Source organism: Enhydra lutris, unplaced genomic scaffold, assembly GCF_002288905.1.
Source record: "Enhydra lutris kenyoni isolate GAN:26980312 unplaced genomic scaffold, ASM228890v2 scaffoldscaffold55, whole genome shotgun sequence".
NCBI lineage: Eukaryota > Metazoa > Chordata > Mammalia > Carnivora > Mustelidae > Enhydra > Enhydra lutris.
In genome coordinates this window covers 4,301,912-4,329,575 of record NW_019154139.1, presented here as the reverse complement: position 1 = coordinate 4,329,575, position 27,664 = coordinate 4,301,912, and the positions used below count along the sequence as shown (strand labels likewise).

The 27,664-nt window shown below is 57.8% G+C and overlaps 1 protein-coding gene across 4 annotated transcripts in view; it reads right to left on the bottom strand.

Moving 5' to 3' along the window:
* Nucleotides 1-8,344: 8,344 nt before the first annotated feature.
* Nucleotides 8,345-27,664, bottom strand: part of LOC111157557 (KIAA0930 ortholog) — a 31,929-nt gene continuing 12,609 nt past the window's right edge. For 2 of the 4 annotated variants that reach the window (XM_022519065.1, XM_022519068.1), the window contains exons 2-10: nucleotides 19,486-19,637; nucleotides 15,553-15,678; nucleotides 15,313-15,390; nucleotides 14,898-14,999; nucleotides 13,891-14,031; nucleotides 13,148-13,393; nucleotides 10,263-10,425; nucleotides 8,889-9,047; nucleotides 8,345-8,626 (exon numbers count right to left, since the gene is read on the bottom strand). In XM_022519065.1, coding sequence (XP_022374773.1) covers nucleotides 8,586-8,626; nucleotides 8,889-9,047; nucleotides 10,263-10,425; nucleotides 13,148-13,393; nucleotides 13,891-14,031; nucleotides 14,898-14,999; nucleotides 15,313-15,390; nucleotides 15,553-15,678; nucleotides 19,486-19,637 — 1,208 coding nt within the window. In that variant the 3' untranslated portion in view covers nucleotides 8,345-8,585. Of the gene's footprint in view, nucleotides 8,627-8,888; nucleotides 9,048-10,262; nucleotides 10,426-13,147; nucleotides 13,394-13,890; nucleotides 14,032-14,897; nucleotides 15,000-15,312; nucleotides 15,391-15,552; nucleotides 15,679-19,285; nucleotides 19,289-19,485; nucleotides 19,638-27,664 lie in introns of all 4 variants that reach the window. The other 2 variants (XM_022519067.1, XM_022519066.1) reach the window with 2 other exon arrangements.

The window sequence follows — 27,664 nt, the reverse complement described above, 5'->3', positions numbered from 1 at the left end:
TTTTTCATTTCCCTTGTAGAATCGAGAATACTCCTGAGTGTTCGTTACAAGTGAGTTCTAGGACGTGGTGGTCGGTGGTGGTCCGGCGGCCGTGGCCCACCGGCCTTGAGTGAGGTTATCCAGCTGCTAGAGGTTGAGGAGATGCAGGGTACAGATTTCTGTCCTGTGCGGCCCAACCGTGGTCCCCGGAGCCGCGAGGCCACTCGGGCACTTTCAGGGGGCACCGCACTGGCGACAGCCTCTGCGTGGCCAGTGAGACGTTTCCCAAACGTGGCCCGATGGTATCAGGATTGGGTCACCTTTCACCCCCACCTGGGAAAAAGAGTTGATCATCATTTTTGCATTAGTGGGTGTGTGTGACTTTCTCTTCTGACATTCCCAGCAAATTATTGCTGCTAAGACTCACTGTTAAAGGGACAATTACAGGGACAGGTGTGACGCATGTGTGGTCCCCACATGGTATTTCCTTCATGTCGCTTCCCCTTTAGGAACTTGCTGGTCTCGAATTGTGTATTCATGCAAAAGAGCAGGAGCGTGTGCGGATTTTCCTGTAAAACCTAAATATTTGTATGTTACTTGGGGGAAGAGGCCCCTTTGGCCCCCAGAGGGCCGGTCTTCTTTCCCTTGCTGTATTAGTAGCTAAATTCCACCCCACGGGTTTAGTTAGATTTATTTTTTAACAAAAACATTAGAAATTAGGCTTTCAAATGTTTAATGCTGACTGAAATTTTTGTATTTAGTTAGAGGATCTATGACATATACCATCTATGTGGCCTGAAGGGAGGGGTTTTTAACCTTTAATCTGAAATCAGTTGTGTTGCATCTTGACAAATACCGAGTGTCCCAGTGGCCTTTTTAACTGGTGTGTGTCCTTTTGAGAGTTCCCCAGTAAGCAAAAAAATGAGCGTTGTGCTGTCCTCGTGTTTAGAATTACAGGCTGGAGGTGTGTGTCCAGTTTTTAAAGCAGTTTTGATTGTGTCTGACCATGTATGGATTTTCTTGAAAAGGATTATATATAGTTTTACAATTTCAGTTCTAAATCATATTTTTGATATGCTGCATGCCAAAAAGAATCTACCTGTTCTGGGGTAGAGGAACAAAAATTGCCATCTTACTCTCTGAGTGCAGAACAAGTTATCACTGAGAAAGCCTTTTTGGTTTCATTTTAAAGTTAAACGTGTCTTTTGAACAGCTGTCTGTTCCTTGATTTCTGAAGTCAGAATGCAAGCACAGGGCATTTTGAAGGATTTGCAAACCCAGTGGCTCCCTCCCAAACCCCTGGGTGTTCGTTCTCATTCTGGAAGTGAGAATCTGGGGTAGAAACCGGTGAGTCCCGCGGTGCTGACGGGGGACCGCAAGGAGCCTGTCCAGTCCTGCACTGAGCACGGAGGGGACGTTCTTGGCCAGAGGCAGTCATGGTTGGGACCCCGGACTTTGCTTGACGCAGACGCGATCATAACAGATGTAAGACTTCTTAGCAATCAGATAAGTTGTTTGCTTTCTGTTTTACATAGGAAACTTTTCTAAAACTAAAATACTTGAATTGTCAGACAATGTAATCTCAGTTTGTATTAGTTTTTGAGGAAGTGTAATAATCCATGGAATGTGAATAAATGGAAAGTAACAAAATCAGTGTTTGACACTCTTATGTTCCTCATGTCGATACAAGTCCTGTGGGCCGGAGGGAGTGGGACGGCGCAGAAACCCCCAGGCGGCGGAGGCTCTGCTTCCTCTCGGCCCCTGCCCGCGCCGGCATCCCGTTCCGAGCCACTCGAGGGTCTGTCGTGTGGGATTCACGTCCTTACAAATGAGAATGGGCAATGGTAGCTGTATCACGGGCCCCCGACCAGAGCACTGCGCCAGATGCCGAGCGCTCCTTTGGCCGTCAGGGCAGACTCCCAGACGGGCTCCATGGGTCACTTCCCAGAGCTCGGCGCTGGGGCGGGTGAGTGCGTTTCTTACGGTACACACATGGGTTTGGGATCTGTGTCCAGGTCTGTCTCAGTCAAAAATCTGTGAACCCTCCTAAGGGTATTTTAAAACTATAAAGATGAAGATGATCAAGGAAAAAACACATTGTAATTCTAGAGCTTTAAATTTTCAGTGATCCAGAAAATCGCTATTAAGGCATTAACAGACTCAACTATAATACAGTTGCAATACGATTTTGGAGTCAAGTGCTGAGTGGCTCAGACGTGTGTCCTAGTAAGGTACTGTGGAGACAGACTTATTCATCGAATCAGTAGTCCGGAACCAGTAACGTCCCGTGGGAACTAAGTGACAGGAGAGGGTGCTTGTCCTCAAAACGCACCGGTCCCTTGTAGGCACTCAGCGGATGGGCCGCTGAGAACGGGGTTCTCCCAAGTGTGAAGCTGGCAGCGGCAGTGGCCACACCTTGGAACTTGCCAGAAATGCAGACTTAGGGGGGGCAGAGAACAGTGTGGTTTTTGTTTTGGTTTTTTTTTAATTGGGAAATTCACACTTTTAAAGTGTAGGGTTCAGTCCTTGTTAGTATAGTCACAGAACTGGGCAAACATCACCATTAATTCCAGAATATGTTCATTCCTGGGTGAATGAGTTTCAACAGACGGTTCTGACACAGGCTCAAGTCTGAGAATGGCCCCACCCCTCACAGGCTACGTCCCTGCTCTGCTGTGATGCCCTTCTGGCACATTCCAGTAGGGGGACAACTGTGCCAGCCTCCGCACATGTCTCACCTCCACCTCTGCACCCGGGAAGGGAGGAGGTAAGGCTGGGAAAACCCAGGCCTGAGTCCCACATGCCCGGGGGAGCCGCAGACCCACATGGACTATGCCCAGCGTGCCACTCGTGCCCCTCGAAGGTGTGCGTACGTGCCCATTAAAGGACTAAACTTGACTGGCTTCCAGAATGGTCTAAAATCTTCAGAACAAAGTTGTTTATTCGAAATATTAAAGTTCACTAAAAGCCATGGTTCTTTCAAACTGAGCAATCTAATTGTTTTATTAAAGTCAGATTCCAAGATGAAAGACCCTTAATCCACACATAGGAAAAGAAATAATCTTGTCAAACCTGTTGGCTTAGGTAGAGGCCAAGTCAGCTGTGAGCATAAGAAAGGAAGTCTTTTGTTTTGTCATCCCCCAAAACAAACATTCTCCCTTCGCACATAAGTTTCCCAGTTGTTCCGGTCATTTTAACAATCACGAAGCACAGCAGGCTTGTCCGTTCAGCATGTGTATATACAATGAACTAGGATAGTGCATGGATTAATTTATTTTACATTTTCCCCTCCTCCCGATAGAAAATTCCCAAAGGTTTTCTCTTCCAGCCAACATGTATTTCTAAAGCTAGGCCATGACGGTAGTTCCTAGACGTTCCTCGAGGTCGGACTAGAAAGGCTGAGGCAGCAGCGTTAGCCTCGGGGAGGCGGCAGCCCCTAGGACGAGGTTCTGGCGCAGCTTTCTCCAGGAAGAGCTGTTAAATAGTTTGCAGGCGACTGTTTTAAAGGGGCCTCCTCCTACCTCTTTAATGAGAAGGGGGTTTGACCTGGATGGCAGCAAAGACCATGTCTTTTAAAAGTTTCAGTACCGGCCTGCCTGCTTGGTGACCGCGCGCAGTCTGCTCTCCGTGACGCTGCCTCAGAAAACTCCCGGTTCGGATGTTTCTAACGCAACGGATGTTTGCCAGAGACCTCCTCGACGTGACGGTTCGCACTGTATTTCTAGACTTGCGTACATGTTCCTCTCAGACCCCCCTTCTGTGCTCTCACTTCCTCTCATGTAACTTCTCGCCGTGGCGGAGGCCTGACGCCTGCCCATCACCTGAGACACAACTTAGTCGTCTGCTCCCGGGGCGAGCGAGCCCACTGCCGCCGAGCCTCCACCAGCCTCTGGTAGGCGGAGTCAGCTCCAGAAACGTGCAACAGCGCCCGCCCGGAAACTCTCCCCGCGGCCCGGGCAGCCTGTCGGGAGGGGCTCCTGACTCCGATCCCAGACATTCTACCATGGCACGAGGCCTTTTTAAGAGATACTCCAGAAAAGGCTACTGCTTTGTGGGGACTGGGAGCTAAACTTGAAACGCGTATCTTGTGTTTGGATTTTGCAAATACTGCCTGGAACCAAACCCTGTCCGCGGGTGCCCTGACCCCGTGGCCGACCCAGCGTGGCCGACCCAGCGTGGCCAGAGCCACGGCCCGGGCTGGTTTCTGTCCATCTCCAGGCATTTCTAGAAACGAACTCATGTGAAAGCTCCAAAAACGCTAGAAGAAGAAATCTTTGGGGGCAAATTAAGGTTCAGTCACGAAGTTTATGCGTTGCCGTGATGTCTGTATTTGATCCGAAATACCCGTTAAAGAAAGAAAAAACGACCAAGTACAGATTCACCGGAGGAAAACACTGAGGAAAAACAAATTTAATATCCAACATGCAAATCAACTTTGAACAGAAATGCAAAAACATTAACAGCTCACAGCCGGCCAAATGCTGCCCAGAGATGGTTTCTGTACGCGGAAGATGGGGAACGGGGGCTGCTCGTTTATGGAAATACCACTGACCACGAGATCCTAACATGTTTGATTACACCTTTCTGGTGCTTTTGCCAAAATACATTTTGTAGAAATCATTTTAGTTAAGCCTCAAAGTCGTGAAAAATTGCAGGTTTTGATTCTTCTCACAGGGAGAGAGTTTGCTTGGGGACCGTGAGTGCGCGCTGTGAACACCTAACCCGCCCGGCCTTCGAGAAAGACAGAATGCCCCCAGCCGCTCGGCCGTGACCTCGGGTCTCCTGAGCTCCGGGCCGCGAAAAATCAAGGTGCCTGCTTGTCTTGGGGATGGTAGAAAAACTGTAAACACAAACTCTCCCCGCTGTGGGGATCTGAACCCACGGCCGGCCGGGCCGCTTGGTGTCCGGGTGACTTGGCTTCTGTGGGCGAGTGTCCTAGTTCTCCAGACTATTCTGAGACAGGCTCAGAGAAAGGGTCGGAGGATTTCTCCTCCCACCGAGGACCATGTCCACGCCACATCAGCCAGTGGAAAGGAACAGAGGAGAGCAGCCTTGTGTGCTCCACCCCCCAAGCCGCCTCGAGGGCTCAACCCCCCCAGAGGCCGCGTGGCACCCTGGCCATGGGACCCTGGAGGGCCTCCCGCTTCCGCTCCTGCTCAGGGGGCCTGGTGGCAGCCGGCACGGGCTTGCTGCCCTCCCAGAGCCTGATGTGTTTTAAGAGAAACCTGCTTTCTGATCCAAAGGTGAGAAGAAGCCCGAACAGGGAAAATCCCCATCACGCCAACAGACGCTCAATGTTCGAGACCAGACAGGAAACTCGGTTCTAGCGCAGTCACTTGCCAGAGACCTCTTGAGACTCACGGCAACGCTGGCAGCTCTTTCACACGTGACATCTTTGAAGGTTCTCGGCCAACGACTTCGAGCCTCCCTGTTGGGACAGCATCAGATGTGTTCTTCAAGTCAAGTCACTAGAATTTGCCAACCGCACGGGGCCGGCCTTCGGGAATGGCTTCTGATGGGGAAAACACAAGTTTTTACTTCACTTTTCGAGTCTGCTGTCCAGATGGTCTGTGATTCCAACAGCAGCAGTTCCCGGTTTCGTTCTAGCTGGATTCTTGGAAGAGCAGTCCCACCGGGCTGGCGTCGCGTCGCGAGCTGCCAGGGCTCCGCGGAGGACAGAAACCTGACCGGCTCACGTGTGCACCGTCCTTGAAGAGTCCACGTTCCCGGGACCGGGACTCGTCGGAAAATCTAGCCATCCGCAAGGCGACTGGGCTCTGGAAGATTTTGTTCTCTCTGGACGACTTCCCTGTCGCTTACATTTTAAAGATTTTTCTGAGACGCTGAGCCTTGGCTACTTCTACAAGCAACTGGAAGCTCCCGGAAGACATCGGCGTGTGAGACCGAATGCCCCCTCGGCCTGCGGGCGCTGGAAGGTGGACGAGAGGCCACAGGCCGCCCATCAGATGCCAGGACCGTGACATTTCTTATAAAAGGAGAGCTTGCTCTCTTATTCATGTCCTAAAAAGTGACACCGCGGTGCCTTCACAGAATAACCACACTTTGATTCCAGTTCCCACTGAAGAAATGTGCGCGTGCTTTGGTCATCCCCGCGTTACACAAGAGACAGGCGTGTTTCCAGAAACATGAAAGATGGCCTTATGAGAAGTGACAGCCAGACAGGCCAGGACACTGGGGGGCTGGGCTTGGCCCCATTACTTGTTATGTATTACGCTGTCACTGATGTCCTTTGTCACTTTGAAAAGAACCTCAGGGTGACAGCTTACTGCCTAGTGACCAAGTGCCTCTCAAAAAAGCGTGATTAAAATTCAGTTTCAGACGTAACCTCCAGAAGAGGGAAAGGGCGGAGGGCAGACGCGGCCACACGCACGCACCCATCTGTCGCAGCGCAGCGGTGTAGCGGACGCCTGGGTGGGCCGCTGGCCGGGCCTGAGGCTGGGGATGACAACCGAGCCTGTGTGTGTGAGCGCTGCCCCGGTGTGGGAGGGAAACAGCTAAGCCGCCGTGTACGCCGCTGGCACGTCACAAACGAGGGGTCATCTCTGGAACGCCACTGTGGCGCCCGTCTCTACGACCAGCAAAGCCTTGCGCGCATGACTGCAAATGGCCCTCGGGTGACCTGTGATGTGCGTCTGTCACTTTACAGAGGGGGCGTCGGACGTGCCCGCGGCCCCGCCAGCAGCGGGTGGCTGACCCTCAGGGTTGGGTTCCAGTGGGGGGACCCTGAGAGCAGAGGGAGGGCCGCCGTCCTCCCGCATCTGTTCCACTACCTCATCCTTCCGTGGAAGATACACCGGGGCCGTATTTCCCCCAACACCTGAGTTCCAGAGTCTTCAGACCCCGGACGACCAGGGAGAGAGAATTCCTGAAGCTGTATCTTAGCCTCCCTGGACACAAACGTGGCGACAGCATTTGGCTCCCCTGGAGAACACTTCTGGAACTGGGGGCCGTGCTCAGGGATCGGAGGCTCTGCCCCAGCACTTGGCGGCAAGGCCCGACTCTGTGCTGTCCTGAAACACTGCTCTGGAACGTGAAATTGTGCAGACAGCTGGGATTCGGCTAAGCGGGGGCTGGACACTGCCACAGAAGACGAGAATGTTCCAGCCCAGCCCCACCACACAGAGGATGGGCGGGGGAAGCGTCCGAGAGTCTGCCCGGACCCGAGCTCTGCAAGAAGGCTGCCTGACCCAGTCCTGCACCAGAACCCTGGACGCTTCATGAGGTAGGTGGTATCAGCCCCATTTTACAGGTGGGCCAACTGAGGCAGAATGAAATGCAACAGCTTGCTTTAATAACAGCATATAAAATCTAGAGAAAGCCCCAAGGTAGCCCCTGTTCCCAGAGCCCAGCGCAAACCCTTGGAGCGCGCAGAATAGAAGGGATGGGAGAAGGAGCCCCTCCAATCCCTCCTCTCCTTGCAGAGAGGGTCTCCGTGCACAACAGCAAACCCTCCGATATTCCTGGGGACTCCAAACAAAACAACATCGCAACAGAGACCCAGCTGACAGTTTATTCCCAGTGGGGCAGGGGGACGCTTCTGCTCGAGAGGGCTCATGGTTTTGAGAGCACAACGTGTCATCCATCACAGGTGGGAATCCCTCCAGCCCCAACAAGGCCGCTCGCACAAACCCACTGGACCAGCCGCCTGGAGGTCAACTCTTCTTTGCCTCAGTGAGCTGGTCTGAGAAACGGGACCAGCGCACTCCGTCAAAGAAAGCTCCAGGAAAACACCCTATCCCCTCCCCAGCCCCCCGAGGATGGACGTTCTACCTAGAACCTTCCTGGGAGGAGGCCAACACCCACCCCCAACACTCCTCTCCTGTCTGACTACCAGGCTGTCCCACCTGCTCTCAGAGTCCAAATTCTGTGGGTCACGCCAGCCGAGGCGCAGAGCGGGATGTCTCCAAGGCGGAGGTGTGTGTGTTGGTGGTGCTCTTTGGCTGGAAGCAAAGGCCATTCTGGCAGGATCGGGGCCTTTCTGGAACCGGGCGTGGGGTGAGGTATTCCCAGCCCAGGGCAAAACCCTCAGACGCCCCATCTCCCCGAGGCAACCCATGTGTAACCAAGCAGTAAACAAGGGAGGGCGGACAAGTCGGGCCTAACTCGGATGCGGAAGTTCATGGGTACAGCAGGACGGAACCGTGAGCCAGTTCTCGGGGAGGCGCGGACACTCGGGGGCCCCCAGCTGGGCGGCCTGTCCACCTGCGGTCTGCGCGCAGACGTCGGGTCGGTCGGTCCGGACACGCTCCAGCCGCCGGCGCTCCTCTGCTCTCTCACAGCCTCTTGGCATCTCTGGGCCTCTCGGGGTGCAGAGGGCGCTGCAGAGATGGGCCGGGGCTGGAGGGGGGTGGGCGGGCGGGCACGGGGGTGCAGGAGCCGAGCCGGCGGGGGGAGAAAGAGGCACTTCAGTTTGGGCTGGTGTTCGTGGAGTCGGCCCTGGCCCCAGGAGGCGAGCGGCCCCGCCTGGCTCCGGCTCCGGCGCTGGGCTGTCACAGAAGACCCCGGTGGCGGTGGACAGGTAGGCACTTGGCGGCACCCCTAGGGCCGGGCAGGGCTGGGGGGCTCTGCGCAGGCTCTGCACATGGCTAGGTCATCAGGATGGGCTTCTGCCGAACTTCCAGGATGTCTATGACGGCGGGGGGCGGGCGGACAAGACAAGGAAGTGTGGGTCCCGGTCAGTGAGGCCCCCAGAGCTCCGCCTCACCTCCCCCCAAGCCAGCCACACCACCCCCGCCCTGGGGCTCTGCAGCCACTCAATGGGGGACGGGAGGGACCCGACGCAGACACTCACTGGCGGGTCCCAGACATGAAACGGGGGGTCAGGGTTACCGACGCCCCCCCGCCCCCCGCCCCAGAGAGCGATGGTTTTCTGCTGCAGCCCACGCTACCTGTTAAAATCCGATGTAGTGGCAAAGTGACGTAGGTCAAATGTGCATAGAGAAGGAAATTGCCGTCCGCTCTGTTCAGCTTCAGCCAGGACCCGACCAGGGACCGCCCCGTGCCGGACAGGGACCGAGACCGGAGGTTGGTGGCATTATGCAGATCAGCTAGTGGGGAGAGGGCCGTGTCAGGGCCCGGGCCACAGGCCCCCCTCGCAGGACCAGGAGAGCACCTCCCACCCCAGGAACCAGCTCTGCCGCAGCCTGGGCCCTGTGCCACCAGCCCCTCCATGGCCCACACCTGCCCCAGAGCTGCAGCCCTAGTCTGGGACCCCTGACTCCCCCATCCCTATCCAGCCCTCCCCTCCCCTCCCCTCCCCTGCCCTGGAGAGGCTCTCCTGTGGGTTCTGGCTTGTCGCCTCATGGCGTCATTTCTCTGCTTCCCTGTGACCCCGTCCGTCACTGCAACACGGCACCACCAGTCTGCAGTGCCCGGGGCAAGGCTGGGAGGAGCCATCTTCTGGGTCACCCAGGGAGGCAGGCCAGGTGGTTATCAGCTCTTCCCTCCTCATTGGGAAAGGAGCCGAGGTGGGGACAGCACAGGCCCAAGTGCACCCTAGAGCAGGTCAAGGCCAGGGCCGTCTGTCTCTGGGCCCCAGTGCTCCAAATAAGGACCAGTGTCTCTTCCGTTCAAGGTCACAGCCCCAGCTCTGGCCAGGGGCCGCCCTGTGCCGTCAGCCACCCCCCCAGCGCCCAGCACACACACGGGGCACCACACCTTGTCTCTGGCGGCAGCCTGCCCTCCTACAGTCCTTCTCCACAGGGACGGCTGAGCAGTATTTCAGTAGCGAATCTGATCCTGTCACTCCCCTGCTTAAACCCTCTAGTGGCTTCCTGCTGCTTAGATGAGGGTTAGCCCCACTCTCACTGGCTCGTGGGTTGCAGGGACCCCCACGGGCTTCAGGCAAAGATGCTCTGGAGGCCACCAGAGGGTGGGGTGAGCCCGGAGGAGAGCCTGGGGGATGCCCCGAGGCACATTCTGGAGGGAGGGAGGGCACTGAGGAGGACCCAAAGCAGGAGGCTGATGGCACAAAGGCAGGAATGAGCCCGAGAGCTCATCTCACTAGGCACCGGCTTCTAGAACCCTCTGTGTGGAGCAGTCAATCAACATCGGGGAAAGTCTCAAGCCTCCTGTCCCGCCCCCTATTCTGACCCCAGATTGGGAGCTCCTTGAGGCAGGGATTTCTGTCTGTCTATCTGCAGCTCCATCCCCAGCCCTGAGAGGCCCCTGGCACCCACCAGCCCCAAGACATGAATGCACGGGTGAACCCAGAGGGCCCGGGAGGGCCGCAGCAGGCCCTTGGTCGTAAGCAAGGCGCTCACCCCCGCCATTGTCCTCGCGGAAGAACTCCTCGCTGTCGTTGGCCGAGTGAGACTTCTTCATCTCCGCGATCCGGTTCCGGGGCACCTTCCTCTTGAGGGACGGGGAGAAGAAAGCGGGCCGGTTGTTCCGCTCTGGGGTAGGGGGCGTGCTGAAGGAGGTCACCTGGAGACAAAGAGCCATAGTCACTGGTGCAGCCCGACCACCGCTGGGGCCCCTGACACCACCTGCCGGCGGGCCAGCCTCCCTAGGCTGAGCACGAGCCGGGTGCCCTCCGCCAGCCCCGAACGCTGGCCGCCCAAAGCCAGACCAGCTGCTGATCCCGCGCAAGCCTCCCACGGAAGCCTCCCACGGAAGCCTCCCCGCTGATCCGCCAGACAGGAATCGGCAGGAAGCTCCTCGGAGGAATGAGGAAACGAAGGTGGGACAGCGACCTTGACCTGCCCAAGGTCACCCAGCAGGACAGGGGCAAAACCAGGATTCAGCCCAGGTCTTCTGCCTCCTAAGGCCATACTCTTTACCCCAATTCCTTTCCCTTGGCTAAGATGCCCCCCACCCCATCCCTCTCAGCCCCAGCACCCTCTCATGGAGGGCAATGGCAAAGCGGCCCAGGCTTCCATCCCCTGGTCTTGTAACCACACTGTTGAGCAAACGTTTTGTGGAGCCGCGCAGGGTCAGGCGGGGGCAGCACAGGAGACAGAGAGGCACACAACACTGCTCCCTGCCCTCAAGGAGCTCACAGTCTGGTGAGGGGTGACAGACTCGGAAAGTGACAACCACAAACTGAAGGCTGCTTGCTGAGACAAAGAAAGGGAAGCACAGGATACAGGGGAGCACCGAGCAAAAGGGGTCCACAGCCTGGGAAATCAGGAAAGGCTTCCTGGAGGAGACGCTGCTCGAGATGGGTCTTGAAGGACGAGTAGGAGTTCGCCAGGTGAAGAAGGGGGGGAAGGGCGTTCCAGGCAGAGGGAACTTGGCCCATCTCCTCCCTCCTCCCCATGCAAACAAGAATCTGAGGAACAAGGTGAGCTGGGACTGAGACTTCAGGAAGCCCCATCAGCCTCCTCGTCACGGCTTCCGACATCCACCAAAGTCCCGGCGGCCGCTGGGCTCCAGATGGTCCTCCCATAAGCCAGGGAAGGTTTTCCAAAGATAGAAAAAAAACAAAACACCAGAAACCACAATACACACAGAGTCTGCATTTGTCATGAGCTGGTTACAAAGGGCCCCTCTGGAAAAGGGGGACACACGACAGTAAGCACAAAGGTGGTGGGGGCCTAAGCAGCCTCCAGGAGGTCAGACCCTGCCACTCGCAGCTGCGTGACCCTGGCAGGTCCCCTCCCTTGACCCTGGGCCTCCCTGTTCCCCTGAGCCAGGCGCCATGGCCTTCAGCCCCAACTGCCACCCTGGGAGGGAGCGAGTATCACTTCCATTTGGTGTGTGGGAAGAGCCAGGCTCAGCAGGTGTGGTACCGTATCTGTGGTTGTTCAGCAAACGTGTGGCTGGAAGTAGCACCCAGGCCGACCCAGCCCAGAGCTCAGGCCACAGGATTTCTACATTCTGCAGGGCCTTGGTGGGCAACTTAGGACCAGGGAGTAGAATCAGACTCCATTTCTCCCAAATCAGCTCAGAAATGTATCAACAACCTCCACTCGCAAGATGAGGGAGGTGGCCTGCCCGGAACCCTCACCCACGTCTTTGCGGAAACTAGCCCGGGTTGTTTTTATTCGGCTTTCCGATTACAGTCATTGCAGAAGAAAAAAACCAAGAAAGGACATAAAGAAGACGAAGAAACGTGCTGTGGGACTACCTGGAGATGGGCACGGCTAACAGTTTTACAGAACGGAAAGTCTAGCAAACACACGCTTGCTCGTCCTGGGCAGTCAGCAGGGCAGCGCACGTCACGCCCTCCGTCACTTCCCCCAGCGGGTCAACAGCCAAGGGGAGCCAGTGGCTAGGGAAGCACCCCAGGGTCCCGCCCGCGTCAGCTGCTGACTGTGTTACAGCTCCCCGAGCCTCCCAACACCAGTGCTCCCCGTTTCTGGATGAGAAAACAGGCCGAGACCTGCCCCAGGTCACTGGGGCGGCAGCGCCCAGACTCCAGCCCACACAGTTTCACCCCGAAGTCCCTTCCTGTAGACGGGCTGGCCAAGGCTGCTCCCCAGACAGACCCCCCACCCGCCCACCTGTCCCTTCGGAGACCTACGGCTCTGAGCAGGCTAGAGCAGCCAAGGGGCTCGAGACTTTCTCCTGCCCTAGCCCTGACCCCACTGGGGTCCCGGGGAACAAAGCTGCCACTGACCTCGGCTTCCCACCCCTGGGGAAGGACGGTGTCCTAGAAAGAGTAGGACTCAAGGGCTCGGTGCTATCACACAAGAGCCGTGGGACCTAGGTTGGCACTAGTCCATCCGGCAAGCCCGAGTCTCCATGTCTACCCACGGGGCTGCTGCGGGGACCCCCAGCACTCGAAGGTGCACGACACCTCGTGAACAGGGGGCCGGGCAGAGGGAAGAGCTGGGCAGCTCCGGACCCCCGAGCCTCAAGGGGCAGGAGCGGGGGCTGGCTCATCAGCACCCCAGGGCACTCCCCGGGGCAGGCCAGTTGTGGGTGCGCGCCCGGCCAGCAGGGCCCGGTGAGGCAGGGGCCGGGACCAGCCTGGGGGTCCCTTCAGCTGGGCCCAGCTGCAGCAGCAGCTCAGGGAAGCAGAGACCACGCCCTGACCTGCTGGGTGACCTTGGGCAAGCCACTGCCCTCTCTGCCTCTCGGCCTGCTCCCCAGAGGACGGGGTGATGACACCTACCTCACCGGGGGACTTTAAAGATCAGGGAGGCGTTGGGAAGTGGATCCGCAGGACGGAAGGCCCCTCCCCGAGCTGTGCAGCCCTTACCCGCTCGTGCATGGGTGAGGCCGGGCTGGAATCCTCTTCAGTCCCACAGGGGGACGTGTCCCCAGTAGACACGCGGCTGACGGCCATCTCCGCATGGCCCTTGCCCTGTGGCCCCTTCATGCGCACGAACTCCATGTTGCTGTACTTGTAGAAGCCGAACGACATCTTCTGTGCCATCCGGGCGGCCACGCTCACCTGCAGACATGGGGAGACGGCCCGAGTCAGCGCCCATGGGGTGGCTTCTTCCTGGGGACACGGAGTCATGAGGGTGACCATCCCCCAAAGAGCGGCCCCTGAGGGCTACCCGCTTTCCTCTGGGGGACGGGGGCCCCCCAGCAGGCAGGGTAGTGCAGGAATGCTTGGGGGTCGGGCAGATGCTCCTCCCACCACCCGACGACCCACGCCTCGCAGCAGGCCAAGCACCAGGCTGGGCACACAGCCAACCCTGGGGGAGCCCGAGACCACCCCCACGCCTTCCCTGGGGGGACCAGCTGCAGGGGAGAGGCCCGTCCACCTGCATTCCACCCCTGCCCCACCAGCCAGGTTCTGTTTCGGGAGTGTTTGCACGCAGGGTGGGGCCACTGTCCCTCTGGTCCAGTGTGCCCAGACGTCTGAGGAGCGACACACCAGAACGCAGGCCCTGAGCCACCTACGAGGGGCCCGGGGGCCGTAGGTGCTCTGAGGAGCGGGGCAAGGACAGAGGGCCCAACGGGGACGGGGGTGGGGGGCGTCCTCACACTTACTCGGTTGTCGTACACCTTCTTGAGGGCTTCGTAGCGGATGGAGCCCTGAAAGATGACCCCTTGGAACAGGTTGGTTTTGTCACTGGCCACCAGCTCCACGCAAACCATCTCTCCCTCCCCCACGGTCATGTCGCTGAACACCTGAGACGGGGCACAAGGAAGACAGCTGCCCACCACGGAGCCCGTGGCCTGGGTCCTGGCTCCACCTCCTGTCGCCCGCCCGCCCGCCCGCTGGCATCATGGCTCCAGGGCCTGGGGCATGGACCCAACTTCAAGGTCACACGGACTCCGGTTCAAATCTTGGCTCTGCCACAAACAGGCCGTGCCAGCCTGGGGACGGCACTTAGTCCCCCAAGCCTGAGGGGCCTCAAGGCAGCAGCCCATCGAGGAAAGACCCTGAAACACGGGCTCCCTTCTTCCTGAGTCTTCCCTGGGGTCCTGACCGCCCGTAGGGGAGTACAGGCACCACTATGGGGACCTTGGTGGCGGCAGAGAGCAGCAGAGCAGAAGCTGGGCAGGGGCAGGGCACCGGGTGTGGCCCGGGTGAGTCACTTTCTGCCGTGAGTCCTAGTTTTCCAGCCTGAACACAGAAGCTTGGCCCAGAAGCTCCCACAGCCCTGCCCCCTCTGACAGCCTAGCATTCCGCAGTGGAGGCACTGGTTTGGGGTGTCCTGGCCGTCCTAATGACGCCTCCTGCCCAGACAGCCCTTTTTATAGGTGTTTATGACGCATTCTCCCATTCACGAGCTCGTGTGATCTTTGACCCCAATGGACGCGTGATCGTGACACTTATTTTACAGATGAGAAAACAGGCTCAGAGGGAGGTGAGCCCCACCAGCCCCAGTCCAGCATCAGGAACAGCCGGAGCCAAAGGGGTAGGAGTCAGGATCACCCCCGCTGCCCACCACCTTTGCCGGGCTGCAGGGCTGTGAGGCGGGAGGGAGGCCGGCTTCTCGCAGCCCTAACCAGGGCCCTTGGGGACACGTGGCTGGGCACGAGGAGCTCACCTCCTCGAAGCTGTCGATCATGAAGAAGATGTTGGGGTAGCTGATCTTGGATTCCTCCCCCTTGCTGTCCATGGGGTGTTTACTGGGGGACGCAAACACTTGCTGAAAGGGAGGGGTTTTAAAGGACTGATGAGGCCTTGCCTTGCACCCAGGTCCACAGCCACTCAAGGGACAAGTCCCGGTGGTCACATGGCTCAGACCCAGGCCAAAGCCAGAGGGAACAGCTTTGCAAGAAGCCTGATGGACGGGTTTTTGGTCAGACCTGCCCCTCCAGGCAGGGAAGGGAGGAGGAGGAGGAGGAGACAGAGGAGCAAGAGGAGGGAGGGGAAGGGGTTGTCTCCCCCACCCAAATGCTAAGCAGCCACAAGGCTGCCATTTCTGGGCTGAGCTGCCAGTTAGGAGGCCTGGGGCTTACCTGGGATTTCTTCTTATGGATGTGGATGTCCCCCCCATCAGCCCGCGTGCACACGGCACAGGTGACCATGTAGTCCAGCTGGAAGAGAGCACGCAGGACACCGCGCGTGGAGGGGTCTGCTCTCCCTCAGCCCCCCACAGCCCTCCTCCCGGAGCCCCGCCCCACCATGCTGTGCCCCTGGAGACCCTCCCCCACCAGACAGCCCTCCTCCCAGAGCCCGGCCCCCACCGCGCCGTGTACCTTCTGCAGGATGAGGTTCAGGCAAACACTCTCCTCCCAGTCAATGTCAGGGTCTCCAAGGCCCGGTAGCTTCTTGGAGTCGCGCCGGTACACCTCCACCTCCACCTCGGGCTCCGCCTCGGCCCTCTGAGGGGCGCAGGGCACAGATGAGTCCCGGCCCCCTCTCCCTGACTACTGCCGGGACAGCCGCTAAGGCAGACACGGACTCCTGCCTGGCTTCTCGGTCTCCGGCTGTGCGACCCCAAGTTCATTGAGAAGGAGCCTCCGAGGTGGTCCCTAGAGCCCTGCAGCTCGGCGTGGGGATCCCAGCCGCCTGTCCCACCCACACTGCTTCTGTTCGATCTGCCTGGAGGCGACCGTCCACCCATCTGCCCACCACCACCGCCCTGGGCCTAGCGCAGGAAGCCCGCAGGTTGCTATGGCAACCGGGTACCAGCTCTGCGGCAGGCTGGGGAGGGGGCGGGAGGCAGCCCTGGCTTGCCGCAGAGAGGCCACAGTGCGCAGGCGCCTGCCCTGGGCTCTCCTGGCTCTGTTCTTTTGAGTGGTGGGGGCAGAGAGGCTGCCGGAACGGCTTGTCCAGTCTCCCGTTTGTCCTTCCCTGCCCACCCTGCACTCTTTGGGCCTGCAGGGTCTCCCCACATCACCGCCCAAGCCCTGCCCTCCAACACTACAGACACCACAGGGTCCCCTCGGGTAGGTGCCCAGTCGCGTGTGTGCCTGGCATGCCCCCACCAGCACCCCATGGGCTGGTCCCTCCAGTGGGAATGTCCTTAGGCCACCGTGGACCCCTTTCTCTGTCCTACAACACTGAGGCCCGATGCCACAGCCTTCTCTGTGTAGGCTCCCGGCTGTTCCCACCCCCACCCCGTCCTCCCACTACCACAGCACTGAGTGCTCTGTGATCACGGGTGATGCTGTCTGTCTGCCCCAGGAGACGCGGGCTCCCCGAGCACAGGGCCAGGTCTGAGTCATTCCTGGGCTCCCAGTGCTGCGGGGAGGGGCAGCTGCCTACCGCTCACTGCGGTGTTTGATGGAACATTCTAGCATGTCAACAGCTGGACTGCCACATGTTCCCCTGACGGACCTCAACACCCCCAAACCTTCCAGGAAGCCTGCACACAGTCCGGCGACCCCCGCCCCAAACTGCGCAGTTAGGATCAGGGGAACTCCTCTTGCTACCTCTTCACCTGGTCTCTCCCTTCTCCTGCCTGCCTCCTGGAGAACTCAAGGCTGAGAAAACCATCCCTAACCAGAGCTGAGGCCTCTCCCCACACCAAAATTCAGGGTCTGGCTGAGTCTCTGATCCTTATTAGAGCCTCTGGTCTTAGCAGGCTGCCTTTGGGAAAAGATGAAGATTTTGCCAAAAATACGAAAACCAAACCCCCTGCTCCCCGCAAAACCCAAACAAAACCCAACGTCTACAACGTGACGCCCAGCAGATGCTGAAGGGCCAAGGATGCGGGCTGTACCCTCGCTGCGTGCCCTCGGGCAGAACGGTCCCCGTTCCAGTTCTGCAGGTGAGCCCTGGCACTAGGAGCCTGCGTACTGGGCTGAGCTGAGGGAGGACAGCACGCCCACGGTGGGTGTCCCTAGCAGTGAGGCTCCCTAGGGGCTCGCCACCCTCTGCCAGGAGACTCCTATGGTCACACTACCCCACACACCTGGCCTCCCAGGTGTGCGCAATGGAAGGACCTTAACCTCACCAAGCAACTGCCCAGCCCCCATACCAGGCCAGGCTGAGTGGCAAGTCCGGGGAGACAAAGCTGGAAAAGCTGGTCTGTCCACTACACCCCCAGACAGAGCAGGCACAGCGAGCAGGGACGGCGGAGCTCTGGGCCAGGCTCCGGGGGTGCTCAGCTCATGGAACTCTCCACCAACACCTAGCCCTGCCAAGTCCCACCCACTGGGGCCTTCTCTTCCTCCCTTCCAGAGGGCAGCCCCTGCCCACCACCGAGGCTGCTCTGCCCACGCCTCCCCAGCCTCTGGTCACAGGTCCATCGGCCTGTCCCCCTTCTCGTCCTGCCAGACTTGGCTCCTCGGGTCCCGCCTCCCTGCTGGTCACGCCCCCTCCTCCCGGCAACCCCATCTGGCCTGCCACTTGGTCTCCTGCTAGTCCCTCCAGTGTCAGGCTAGCTCAGAGCTCTGTCCTAGGCCTCTGTGACTGTCCCGCCTCCAAGTCTCCCTCCTCTTCCCACACATTCCCATGGCACCAGGTACCATCTTGGAGCCATCAGTGCTGGAGCCCTGCCTCTGTCCCTGAGTCTCTGCTGAGTTTCAGACAGGAGACCCACCGCCAGAAGACACCGCCATCTGGCTAGCTCACAGGCGCCTAGGACTCAGCCTGTCCAACACCGAACCCTGTCCTCCTCTGACAGCACTGGACCTACCCTGAGCCCAGGGCAGAGACCCGGCTGTCAGGTGGGGCCTTCCCTCAGGCCCCCATTCAGTCACCTGGAGCCCTGCTGGTGAGGCCTATGCCCTTGGCCTTCGTGCCGCCCGCCTACCACTCCCTTGCTCCCCACCCCCTCTCCCTTGCTTCTGCTCCAACCTCTCAGTCCTTCCTCCACCTGCCGCCCAAGAGCTCGCTAAATGGAATTCTGACCACGTCCCGCCTTCCTCACTTTCTCAGAGCTCTAGGGACCGACCCAGACTCCGAGGCATGTGGACTTCAGCGTCCACATGATCTGGCCCGTGCCCACCCGTCTCTGCTCCCACCTTTCTACAGGGGGCTACGTGGTACCAGCACTGGCCACCCGAACGAAGGGGCTTTGACAAGCTTCAGGCCCACGACTGGGGCTACTGTCCCTTCGCCTAGGAAAGCTCTTTCCTTCCTGAAGGCTCACCTCACCCATGTGGCCTCTGCTGACCATTTCTGTCCCTTCCAGTCACTGGGCTTACCCTTCGGTACTGGCTCTATGACGTGCTCCTGGGTCCCAGGGACAAGGCCCGGCCCCGCAGCCGGCGGCCGGCACACCACACGAACACCCCAGGACCCAGGCCAACCCTGGGCCTTCCTGCATGTCCCACAGGCCAGCCAGACCAGCTCTCTGACGGCCGGCACGCAAGCTACCATGTCTCCTCTGCGGAAGGCACCAGGCCTGTCCACATGCAGAACTCCCAGGCCCTGTGTGTCAAGCTCCACAAACAGGGACAAGCAGGGACAAGCTCCAACACCTGACACATGGGCTGCAGCTCCCAAGCCACAGCCCAGGGATCAGAGGGCTCTGGACTTGGAGCCACGGTGGCTCTGAGTTCCAGACCAGCCTCCCTCGCCCTCCCGTTTTTGTGATTAAAGGAAAACAGTGCATTCCCCTGTTTGACATAAGGTGCTTACACATTCTAGAAGTTAGTAGCGTTTCTGAAAAACAGAAGAGAACACATGAAGGCTGTTTTATTCATTCCTCCACATGCTTAAATGTGGTAGACGAAACGGCTCAGCCGAGCCCCTTTGCCCCGAGGCCCTGGGCTCCCCACCTGCCTCGCTGAGTTGCAGGGAGGACGTAAGAGCTTCGAGAAGGAAAGAGCCGAGCACGGCATCTGCTGCATGGCGAGGGCTCAGAACCGCCAGGCCTCCTCCTCATCTTCGAGGCCGCTCAGCCTGCCCCTGGCCAGGGAGGACCCTAGACTCTGGGTTCAAATCTTTGCTCTCCTGTTGATTGACTTAATAGTATGCTGGTCAAACCACCTTGCCTCTAAACCTGTCCCCTCAAAGGGACAACAGTGATGTCATCACTGCCTCTCAGGGTCCTGGTGAAGGGCGGCGGGAACAGCTACGCCCCGCCCCCTCTTCACACAGCTCCTGGCTCCCAGTACGTGCTCAGTCAACTGCGTTTCCCCCTTAGGACCTGCTCGAGGTCTGCAGGGAAGCACACCCGGGCGGCTTCGGGCAGACCCCGCAAGGATGATTGGCTGGGGCCGGAGGGGGCCGCTCACCTTCCTCCCGTCCACGCTGCCCTCACTGCCTGGGTACGCCAGCTTCCGGCGCACGTAGAAAAGCATGTCGTCCTGCCGTGGCGCCCATTTCTCCATGAAGTAGGTAGAGAACATCCAAGTCCAGAAGACGATGCGGTCATCCTTGAAGCACCCTGCCGAGGGCAGCAAAGAAGAGTGAGAAAGGACGGGTCAACCTGGCCCTTGCATGTGACCTTGGCCAAGCCCCGTCTTCCCCTCCTCCCCTCCCCCAACCCCCAACCTACATTTCTGGTCTGTGATGTCCAGAGCCCCCTGCTCCCTCACCACCACCCCCTGACTCCCCCGCTCCCAGCCAGGGGACAGGGGCTCAAGGACACCTCCCACCAGGCCCAGGGCCTCCACTCAGCAGAGCCCAAGAGCCCCGGCCCCGGCCCCCTGGCCCCACAGCCCAGCCGACCGCAGCGCATGAATCAGCAGCTTCGTGGGGGAAGGAAAGCCCTTTGAGAGGCGAGAGGCAGCGTCACAGCGTCTGGGCTGGGAGCAGACAGACGGGCTCTGGAGGGAGCTCCAGAGGCTGGCACCACCCTCGGCCAGCAGCCCACACCCCCACCCCAGGCTGCGGCAATTCCCACGGAGAACCCGACTTAAAGGAACAGCTGCCCTGTGCCAACCAGCCTTGGCCCCCCCCACCCCTGCACGCAGCGGAGCCTGTCATCAGCCAGATCTGTGCTCCCGTGATCGTTGTGGAGCCTCTTCTTTTATGACAAATAAACGTTTCTTTAGGATCCCTAAATCTCTGTCCTCATCCTTCTCGCAGGAGGAGAAAAAGCCCTTGCGCTCTGATGGGAAAGACCCAGGTTTGTGCCCTCGCACACCTGCAGAGTGGCGGCGACAGGCTGTTTGGCCTCTCTGGCCCGCAGGTTCCTCCCCGCGAATGTCGGCTGCCAGACACCCGCCAGACAGAGCCCGCGCCTGGCACAGAGCAAGCCCAGGCAGCGCGGGCTTCCTCCCTCTCTGGGCAGGTCCCACGCGGTTTCAGGACATGCGACAGAGCCGTTTCTTATCATCGAAATGCTAGATCGTTGCTGGTTTCTTCCTCTCTTCTCCAGAATGTACTTTACCACTGTGACCCAGTCCTTGTGCTCTGGTCCAACCAGAAGGACCAACCCCCACCCTGAGAGATGGGGAAGCTGAGCGCCCCCCGAGGCAGTTCAGCGGCCCCACCAGGACTGGCAGGTCCCCTGACCAGACTCCTGGGGGCTCAGCCATCAGGCTCTAGAAGGCGGGGTCGCTCGCAGAAACCCCAGGCTGTGCTCACTCCAGCCACATGGTGACCAGAGAACCTAGGCTGCAAACCAGCCCAAGCCCCCTGCCCGGCCGCTGCCCACAGCCTGGGGCCCACCCATTCCCATGACCTGCTTGGGTCCTGGGTGGGGGCAGAAGGGGGTCTTCCGATCAGGGGTCTGGGTCAGTGCACCTGCCTGTTGGCCCCGGGCGGAACTGTGCCTCCCGCCCCCCATCTGTGTTCCTCCTGCGTCACTCCTTAGCGGTTCCCACACACTCTGATGACACGCAACACCCAGTCCCACCACTACAGACCCCCTGCAAAGGAGAGCAAAGGCGCCCTCCCTGTGGGTCCTGGGACGCCCCCGAGAAGCATCTCTGGCTGTGATGAGCAGGGTTCACACCTCAAACCCCTCCGCCTGCCACAGAGACAGAGGGTCGCCACCAGTGTCTGTCCTTGGGGCAAGGCACTGCCTTCTGTGGGTGATCCCTCTCGTGGTGCTAACAGAAGTCACCCCATAGAGGCCCGGTGGTAACTGGGTGCCCGGTCAGCATGGATGAGAAGCACGCCTGCCACCTGTGGGCCTGGGCCATGTGCACCACATAGGCTATCGCCGTCAGCGGTCGCGACGCCTGTCATCACTGCCCTGGCACAGAAAAGACCAGCCCTCAGTAGCTTCAAGGATGTGCTCAAGTTCCCAGTGTTAGAGACTGCTGAGGCCCTCGGACCTGGCCAACCCCACGCTCAGGCTCCGGAAAGATGTTCTGTGCTCCACTCGGCAACTCGGTGAGAGTAAGGGCCGGGAGGCTCCAGACCCACGGCGTGGTGAGCAGCTGTCCTGCCCTGGGAGCGCAGTGCACGGGATGGCCTCCCGGGCTGAGGGATGAGGGGTCCGGCTTCGGGAGGAAGTTCTGGACGGGGCACAACATATGCACCCTGTGCTATTAGCCTCCGCGCCCAGCAGGGGCCAGTAGGGGGTCCCATTTCCCTGCCTGGCAGAGCTAAGCACACCTTCTCCACAGCTCCCCCACCGGGGTCACGACGACAGTCTGCAGGCCCCAGGAGCCTGAACCACACTGATGGCCAGGGCTGACTCCTCATGGGAAATCCCAGCCGCCCTCCCAAGTCCCCCACCCTCTCCGGGCCACACACCAAACAAGATCTCAGAGGGGGCAGCGCCAGGCCCACGCCGTCCTGCCACACAAACGCTCCCACCAAGCTCCCAGCAGCCACACGCCAAGTCCTTCTCCCCACACTCACAGCCACCGGTTCGGGAGCGAGGGCCACCTCCGCGGGGACGTGCACGGCCGCCCCGACAGCCTACCCTCCGCACCACAGCCACAGGACATTTGTTTAAACACCTCTCCCTGCGCCGCACGCAGCCTCCCCATGGCACTCCACATTAAACCCAGAGTTCTCACCCGGCTCCGTCCCCGGTCACCAGCCTCCAGTGCGCGCTGATTTCGGGTGCCCTGTCCCCGCTTCCCTTGGGCTGCCACTCCCCTGCCTTGGGCCCCTGGCCGCGGCAGCCCCTCCCGGCATCCCACTCAGAGCCGTGATGTCGCCTCTTCACAGAACCTCTCCAGGCCCCACACCAGACGTGCCCCCTGCGTTCTCCCTGTCACGTGACCTGGTTTCACGGCTGCCGCAACCTTATCCCCCCTGGTGTTCCCATGTCTGCTGTCTGTCCCCCACAGCGGGAGAGCGTCCCAGGAGTCGGGACTCTGTCTTGGCCACCACCAGACCTCAGAGCCCAGCAAAGTGCCAGGCATGCAGCAGGCACTCCCTAAATGCTGCATAAATGGCTTAGCCCAGCTGCCCAGTTGGGAGGTGGCCCCGCGAGAGCCGTCTCCCGGGAGCCCGGGCCTCCTTCCCTCAGCCACAGGCCCTGACTTACCGAAGATCTCCCGGAGAAGCCTTGGAAGCCGCCCTCGCTGGGCTCTCGGGGCCCGGGGCAACGACTCCACGGTCACACCGTGGGAGCCGCGTGGGGCGGTGGGCCTGCCGCGGGCACTGAGAAGATGAAATGGGAGAGAAGAGGAGAGGGGTCCAGCCTGGGCCGACCGTCACCCCGCTGCCAGGGTGCCTGCAAGTTAGGGGACCCAGAGCCGGGGAGCTCCGAGCGCAACAAGGGGCCTGAAGACTCGCCGTCCACTGGGGGACAGAATCCTGAACGTCACGATTTCAGCACCGGCCTGACGAGCCCCGCGGGAAGACACTCCAACTCCAGCACAGCTTCCTCTAACACGAGGACAAGAAGGCCCATCGTGAGGCGGGGGAGGGGTTCGAGGCAAAGAGCCGCCAGGACAAGGGCCAGAAGGGGGCCGTGGGCATCACCGCGGGGAGCAGGCCCGCAGACCACCTCCACGCCCCGACGCTCGAAGTCAGAAGCAGAAGAGAAGTCTCAGCGGTCAAGAGCCGCCTTCCCGAACATTCCAAACTGCCCTCTAGTCCCAGAGAAGCGTCACTGGAATCAAAGGGAGCGTGAAGCCCGGGACAGGCAAGCCGCGGTTCAGTGACCGGTGTCTGGGACCGAGGAACTCCGACCACAGCGGGTGTTGAAGGGAAATGCCCACAGACCCTAAAAACAGGGAACATACCAAAAAGGAAATGTAACCAGTTAACAAAAATGCGGGAAAACACTAATCTCACGAGAAATCAAAAATTCGCCTGGGTGGCTCAGTGGGCTAAGCCTCTGCCTTCGGCTCAGGTCATGATCCCAGGGTCCTGGGGTCCAGCCCCGCATTGGGCTCTCTGCTCAGCAGGGAGCCTGCTTCTCCCTCTGCCTGCTGCTCCCCCTGCTCATGTGCTCTCTCTCTCTCACTCTCTCTCTCAAATACATGAAACTTTTTTAAAAAAAGCAGAGCAGTGGTTGTCCCCACGCGTTCTGTTTCTCACGCTGATGGCTTCACGGGTACATACAGCCAGCAAACCTCATCCGAGTGGCCACGTGGACGCACTTTGTCTCACGTGAATCACGCTCTGGTAACACTGATAAGAAGTTGTAAGAGGCAAAGCCAGCAAGGGCGCTGCCCGGGGACACTCGTGCGCTGCTGAAGAACGAACACCCCCTCGCCTTTGTGAAAAGCAGATGGACGTTCTCCTACTCCTCCCAACTACTTTATCCAGGGAAATAAAAACACAAAATAACAGCCGTGTGCACAAACCTCTTCCCTACGATTATGCATGAGGGCCAGCAAGGGGAAAAGAAAACAGCATGCTGTGCTGACCCTCGGTCTAGGGGGTGACGCTCCATCTGCTAAGCCAGATCTCCGTCCCTCTCGGAGAAGAGCACAGGTGCACCTGCAGCCACGGGGAACACCAGCAGCACACACCAGAGTGACCGGAGCTATGAACCCGACGGGGAATAGCTTCCCCTTCCTCCTGCTCTGACTCTCAGTATTGCTGAGTCTGAGGATACCTCCTCTTCCCATGAACGTACAACCTCTGATCAGTGTCCACGGGCTGATGAAAGAGGGAGGGAGGGGGACGGAGTGGGGACTCCTGTCTTGAGAGAGATGCTCCCAGTCCAAAGCAAGGGGCGAGACTGGGTGAGAATTCAGGATCCAAGCGGCACAGAGCAGCGACTGGATCTGCAGTCACACACACCTGAGGTCAGGTCCCGAGTCACCCCCGCACTAGCTGGGCAGCCACTCCATGAGACCTCTCTGGATCTCAGTGACCCCATCCGTGAGATGGGTCTAACCTCCCACCCTCCCAGAATCCACGGTGAGGACCAGGTGAGAGGCCGACAGGAACGCCCTTTGTCAAGTCCCATCCACGTGTGGGTTCGTGAGGACGCCCTGTACCACTGCTCTGCTTGTCTCTGTCCACGATGTGGCCTTTCCCCAGGCCTGCCCAGCAAGAGATGCCCTGGGTCACAAGCCCAGGCAGGTGCCACTCCAGCAGAGAGCTCCCTAACGGCCCCACCTCCCTCCATCCCTGTCTCCCCGCCATCCAGCCGCCACGGCAGGAGGTTTTCAGGGTCCCGATCCGGCGGACAGACCTGGGGCACAGGGCAGCCCCTTATGCTGAGTCGCTCACCTGGGCCACACCACGGACCCTCCACACCTGAGGGCCCAGCTTCCCTGCTGGCCTGGGGTCCTACAGCAGCATCATAACGGCCCCCTTCTCATGACTCGTGGTGGTTCCGTTCTAGGGTAGCCATGGGATGAACAGTATCGCACCAGTGCTCCTGGGGGACTCAGGCAGCGGCTCCTGCAAAGCCTCTGGACACAACATTCCCGCCCATCGATCAGCACGCAGCCTTGCTTTACATGTGTTTGTTTTGGACCTGATGTAGCGTTTTGGGACTAAATGTAATTTAACGTAGCGGTGCTTTGTCAACACTGGACACAAGGCCGACAGCACTGTAACTTGTGCCTGAACAAACACGTGTTATTTAAAACATGTGATCTAAACAACAACAACAACAACAACAAAAAACCCCAAACAAACCATGTGATCTTTTCCATAAGGGCCGGTCACAGCCTTCTCATGCCTGGGGCAGACTCTAGCATTCTGCTCAGGGACCATTTTAAACAGCAAAATCATCAACACAGAACACAAAATGCAAAATACAGGCACTAAAGTGTCCCTAAACGGACACTTGTGGAAAACATGACTGAAATGAGGCTGAGGGTCACCTCGTTTGACCTCAGCAGGGGGGAGCACGCCCACTGAGCTCCCCGAGTTTTCTGCTTTGTGCATATCTGCAATTAATTGTGAAAGCGCCGTAAGTACTGAGTTGGGGGCTACAAATAAATTTTAGCAAGCACGTGAATTTGCAAACATGGAATCCATGAATAATGAGGACGAACTGTCCCAGAAATACTGGCATCCGTCAGCTCCAAAGGGCCACGAGGATCCAGCTGCCTCCCATGCCTCGGGCTAATTATTTTCCATTAACCAGACCTTTGAAAAATCATGAATTAGATTTTTGGGAGGCACTCCTTGAAACCACCCCAGCGCTCTTCAAGACCGTTCAGCCACACGGTTAAGCCAGCTGGAGTAACGCCCTCATTAGAACAGTTTCCAGGGCACCTGGATGGCTCAGTCTGTTAGGCGTCTTACTCTGGAACTCAGCTCAGTCTTGAGCTCAGCATTGTTGACGAGCCCCATGGGGGGCTCCATGCTGGGAGCCTACTTTAAAACAAAACAAACAGTTTGCAGCCATTAAAAATGAGGACCATGCATTACAATAGAGAAAACTGTCCAAGAACTATTTCTAAAAAGGGTATGTTGGAGTAGCACGCCAAGAGATGTCTTTGAGGGGGAAATTCCACCAGATCCTCAAGAAACAACAGCTCCAATGCTACTCACACATTTTTAGAGCCTAAGAAATTTGCACATTCTTTTAAACAAGGAGGCATAATGTTGATTCCAAAAATAGAGCATGCACACACACACACACACACAAACACACACTCTCAAGGGAAGTACAGGCTAATCTCACACATGGAAAGAAACATAAAAATCTTAAATACAATATTAAAAAGAACCAAGCAATCCACTAAAAGTGTATCCCATTTCCAAGCCAGATTTAATTTAGGAATATAAAAAATGGTCCAATATTATGAAATGTATTCATATATTCACTATATATTTACAGATTAAAAGAAAAATAATATACGATCATCTCTATGATGCTGAGAAAACTCCAGTAAAATTCAATACTCCTTCTTGATTAAAAAAAAATTCTCCATAAAATGAGAATTAAGGGTATTTCCTTAAGCATGATCTATAGCTCAGGTAGAAAAGGAAACAAGTTAAATATTACCACAATTCACTATGATTAACATTGTTCTAAAGGTACTAGACATGTTGCAGTTAGACAATGAAGACGTTAATAACAGAATTTGTGATGATAAGGTAAAATTAACATTTCTTACAGACGACATTGGACCTGACCTGGAAGATGCAAAAAATTCAATTGAAAACAACAGAAGTCATACGCACAAAGTCACCAGTACATCCAGAAGCCAACAGCTTTGAGATATACCACCATTCCAGTTAGAAAGTATAATGGGAAGAATTACTCCATTCAGAATTTTTAAAAAAGAAAAAAAAACTGACTTGAATGATTGAAGGCTTGTGAGTTCTTGGGTAGGGATATTCAAATCACTGAAGGAGAAACTCCACTAATTTGTTAATTTAACATGAGCCAATAGAAAATGCCAAGAGAGTGTTTCAGAATAAGTGGGAAGAACCAGGACAATTCAGAAAGAACGAGGTGGGGACAGGGTTCATATCACTGTTAAAACCCCATGGCAGAGAGCTAGGGCCTCCTGTCACCCCTTGGTGTTGCAGACCTAAAGCCCCTAAACTGTGGGATGCGTCTGCCTCGTGCAGAAGGCTGGCTTGCAGGAGAAACCAGCCCGCGGGAAGAACAGGGACCTGTAACCCAAAGGATCCTAGCAAACAAAACACCGAGTCCCACCCGACACTAAAAATACAAACCGAAATGCAACCACTCTGGAAAACAGCATGGAGGTTCCTCAAAATGTTGAAAATAGAACTACCCTATGACCCAGCAATTGCACTGCTGGGTATTTACCCTAAAGATACAAACGTAGTGATCCGAAGGGGCACGTGCACCCGAATGTTTATAGCAGCAATGTCTACAATAGCCAAACTATGGAAAGAACCTAGATGTCCATCAACAGACGAATGGATAAAGAAGATGTGGTATATATACACAATGGAATACTATGCAGCCATCAAAAGAAATGAAATCTTGCCATTTGCGACGACGTGGATGGAACTAGAGGGTATCATGCTTAGCGAAATAAGTCAATTGGAGAAAGACAACTATCATATGATCTCCCTGATATGAGGGAGAGGAGATGCAACATGGGGGGTTAAGGGTGTAGGAGAAGAATAAATGAAACAAGATGGGATTGGGAGGGAGACAAA